General features: G+C 45.6%; 1 protein-coding gene across 1 annotated transcript; it reads left to right on the top strand.

The window, feature by feature from the left end:
• The first annotated feature begins 254 nt into the window (after positions 1-254).
• On the top strand, positions 255-3,684 carry LOC123069353 (eukaryotic translation initiation factor 3 subunit L). Its single transcript, XM_044492187.1, has 7 exons — positions 255-894; positions 996-1,327; positions 1,612-1,951; positions 2,620-2,768; positions 2,844-2,937; positions 3,203-3,274; positions 3,409-3,684. Exons 1-7 carry the CDS (start codon positions 358-360, stop codon positions 3,451-3,453), a joined length of 1,569 nt encoding a protein of 522 aa, XP_044348122.1. The 5' UTR covers positions 255-357; the 3' UTR covers positions 3,454-3,684.
• The last annotated feature ends 532 nt before the right edge of the window (positions 3,685-4,216 follow it).

Here is a 4,216-nt window from a genome sequence, read left to right as displayed (position 1 = left end):
TTGATGGCCCGATATTTTATCACTTTTACAAAGGGTATTTGAGTGGTGTTTCCACAAAATTATCATTAATTTTCATATTTCCTAATCTAACACTAATCCTTCGAGAAAGAAGATTTTTTTTGCAGCGATCTGCAGAAATATATATTGGGATCTCGCTTCAAGTGGGCCGAAAGGGGCCGGCTCCGAGAACTCCTGAAGCCCATGCAACCGATGAAAACCCGTAAAAACCCATCAACACAAACAAAACAAAGACGAAGGCCATACCAACAAAGCGCTCCCCTCTGAAGCCTCCTCCCACCCCCCTCAACGCCGCCGCCGCAACCCGGAAACCCTAACCAAACCCCCCAGCGCCACACCATGGCGTCCGCCTACGACCGGGAGGACGGCCTCGCGCCGCCGCAGCCGCACGGCGGCGGCCCCGCCGACGCCTACGATCCCAACTACGTCCCGGACTCGGTGAAGACCTTCGTGGTGCACCTGTACCGCCACATCCGCGACAAGAACGTCTACGAGATCCACCAGATGTACGAGGGCGGCTTCCAGCGCCTCTCCGACCGCCTCTTCCGCGACACGCCCTGGCCGTCGGCCGAGGCCGTGGCGCCCTACTGCGACGGCGACCACGTCTTCCTCCTCCTCTACCGCGAGCTCTGGTACCGCCACGCCTACGCGCGCCTCTCCCCCCTCACCGCCAGCCACCGCTCCGAGTCCTGGAACAACTACTGCGACCTCTTCAGCGTCGTCCTCCACGGCGTCGTCAACATGCAGCTGCCTAACCAGTGGCTGTGGGACATGGTGGACGAGTTCGTCTACCAGTTCCAGAGCTTCTGCCAGTACCGCGCCAAGCTCAAGAACAAGACGGAAGACGAGCTCCAGCAGCTAAAGCAGTTTGACAAGGTAAAAAATCAAAGGCTTCAATTTTATTTTGCTTTGCTAGATTCAGTTTATCCGGCGATTGTGCTGCGGACAATCTAGTTGTTCATTCTGTTCTTTTGCAGGCATGGAATGTCTATGGGGTTCTCAATTACCTGCAAGCACTCGTTGAGAAGTCCATGATCGCACAGATTCTGGAGAGGGAGAAAGAGGGGCTGGAGTCGTTTACCGCCACCGACGGGTATGACTACCAGGGTGGGAGCAATGTGCTCAAGGTCCTGGGTTACTACAGCATGATTGGGCTTCTCAGGATACACTGCCTTCTTGGTGATTACCACACTGGCCTCAAGTGCTTGGCACCGATCAACCTTAACCAGCAGGGGGTCTACACCATTGTGATTGGGAGTCACATCTCGACAATCTATCATTATGGATTTGCAAACCTTATGATGCGCAGGTACAAAAGCATCCGCCTTTTTTGGGGATTACCACACTGGCCTTATGCATTTTTAGCTTCACTTTCTGCTGCTCCATACACACATAAGCAGCATAAAATGCTTTGCTAGCATCACTATAATTGTCCAATAGATTGTATTATGTCATATAACTCCAACAAAGATCTCATGATTTTCTTATGTAAATCCAAATAAGTGAAATTTGTTTTGATTCAGCCATCATGAAATTTCCAAAGCTGGGAGTCAGTTCTTTTAGCTAATAGACTGTATTCGTTTGTAAACCTAGGTATGTCGATGCTACCAAGGAATTCAACAAAATTCTGCTTTACATTATAAAGTATAAGCAGTACCATCAGAAATCCCCTCAGTATGACCAGATTCTGAAGAAAAATGAGCAGATGTATGCGCTGCTGGCAATTTGCCTATCTCTGTGTCCGCAGAACAAACTCATAGATGAAAATGTTAGCGCCCAGCTGAAAGAAAAGTACAATGACAAAATGACAAAGATGCAGAGGTTTGATGATGAAGCATATGCTGCCTACGATGAGCTATTTTCGTATGCCTGCCCCAAGTTTATTACGCCATCACCTCCAGTTCTGGACCAGCCACTTACAAATTATAACCAGGTAACGTTTCTTGTGGACAACCATAATGGTGATCTATTTGTTTTCAGTTTCTACAGGCAAATTCTACCATGTAACCCTACTTGTTTTATTCATCACAAAATAGTAGTGAAAAGGAAGCAACTCTTTGGTAGTTGGAAATCCGTATTTCAGAGTCCTACAATTCTAGGGTTAGGTTTTTCTTGTCCTATTCAGCAATAAATCTCATGTAGTAGTCAAAACATCTAGGGTGAGGTTTTTCTTGTCATATTTTCTCAAAGGTTTCAGTGCTTTAGTTTGCATTTTTTTTAGTTTCTATGTTCTTTAGAGTATGTTCAAATATCATTAGCACATCTTTTCATTAAGGGTAATAAACATACATACAAGAAAGGTATATTAGGAACAAGACAGTTGCTAAAAGGAGCCCATGAAGTAAAGTTGATGCATAAAGAGGCTAGTTTTCTTACCAGTGAAGCTGCTAGCATGTCGGTTCCAAATGCTCAGATGGAAGCTAGTATCACTTTTGTGAACAGATGTACTTCTGAACATTTTTGTTCTGTACTGCATATGTTTTGAGGTTCTTATTCCTTGAGAATTACTTCTATTTCCTTGACCTGTAGATTTCCCCCCAAAAAAATCAAAGAGTAGACATGCAGAATAAATTGTTGATTATTTTTCTTGTTACGTGACAGGACGCCTATCGGCTTCAATTGAAGCTGTTCCTGTATGAAGTGAAGCAGCAACAGCTGCTTTCTGGGATCCGGAGCTATCTAAAGTTATACTCAGCAATAACTATCACCAAACTTGCCCAGTATATGGAAATGGATGAGGCAACACTTAGGTCTGTGTGAGCATTGACTTGTCTTTGTTTTTTTATTGGTCTGTGTGAATAAGAAATTTTCAAACATTTGGACAGGTCTATCCTTATGACGTACAAGCACAAAATGCATGCAGTTGACAGTAATGGGAAAATTGTATCCAGTGCAGACTTTGATTTCTACATTAATGAGGTAATGTCGATTCTCCTTTCTGTGGCAAAGATAAGTTTTTTGCATCCACTTATTATGTTTGTGTTGATTTCTTTATTATGAGTTGGTGCTTTCTGCTGTATCTTAGAAGTTAATATCTTCACTATATCAATTGCTAATTGAGGTACCACATTGAGCTGCTGTAGTCTCTAAATAATTGGAGCTCCATCCTGGAATTTACTTCAAGTCTGTTGCCTACTTTGGCAATGTATGACTAATTACATATGAACTATTTGCAATCATTCAGGATGTTATTCATGTCGTGGAGTCCAAGTCGACCAAGCGCCATGGTGACTACTTTTTGAGACAGATTTTAAAGGTACTTGAGGCTCCACTTGACGATACCCCCCCCCCCCCCCCCCCCCCCCCCCCCCCCCCCCCCCCTTTTTCCTTTTATAGATAGCACATCGTTGCTAGACCATAGTCTAAACTTCCTTTGTCAATATCCTACAGTTTGAAGAAACCATTGCTGAATTGGACAAGGTACAGCTTGACTGAGCATGGTAGAGATCATGGAGGAGAGAAACGTCCCAGGATCCTGTTTTCCTTTTCTTTTTTCCTATTGTGAGAGGCAGTTGTGATGGCTACTGTTAGCAGAGCATTAGTTGTGCCTTCTGGTACACTTTTTGACTCAGTGAAGCATTGGCAATTCACTGTATTATCCCGTTTCTAGTTCCTGTTTGCTATTTGACGAGTAATCCGTCGGTTACGAATTGAGAACTTGAGATACCTTCTGTGTTTATCCAATTGGGTGGGCACATTTTTCGGCTCACAGGTACTACATCTGGAGGCTGATTGCACGACGCTCATCAGTTGCCTTGCATTCTTGCCATGCCCTGTGGGCTCAATGCATCGCTCCTTCTGATCTTAGTCCGCTGCCCAACGTGGCTCCCGAAGCGGGTGAGAAAAAGGGAGGCACCTTCCTTGTGGCCTTGCGGTGGGTGCTGTGAAGTGGATGGTTGCTGCTGCAATGATGAGGTGCCCTGATGACGACGGCGGGCTGTGGATCTGCGCTCTGCGGACGGCGAGGCTCCCTGCGACATCTGTCGTGGGGAAGGGGAGGATGTTGCAATGGGTCATTGCAACATCCCATGTGTTGCAATGAGCAACCAAATGTTGTTTGTGTTTGCAATGGGTGATCGCACTGCCGACCACATTGCAATGAGCGATCACATCGTTCGTGTTGTGATAGGTGTGCTCAACATTTGTTGCGATGAGCGACCACAACATCGTTCATGTTGTGACATGTCACCATCATGTC

The sequence above is a fragment of the Triticum aestivum genome, chromosome 3B (genome assembly GCF_018294505.1).
Source record: "Triticum aestivum cultivar Chinese Spring chromosome 3B, IWGSC CS RefSeq v2.1, whole genome shotgun sequence".
NCBI lineage: Eukaryota > Viridiplantae > Streptophyta > Magnoliopsida > Poales > Poaceae > Triticum > Triticum aestivum.
Note: the sequence above shows the minus strand (reverse complement) of the source record. Positions and strands in the feature narration are given on the sequence as shown.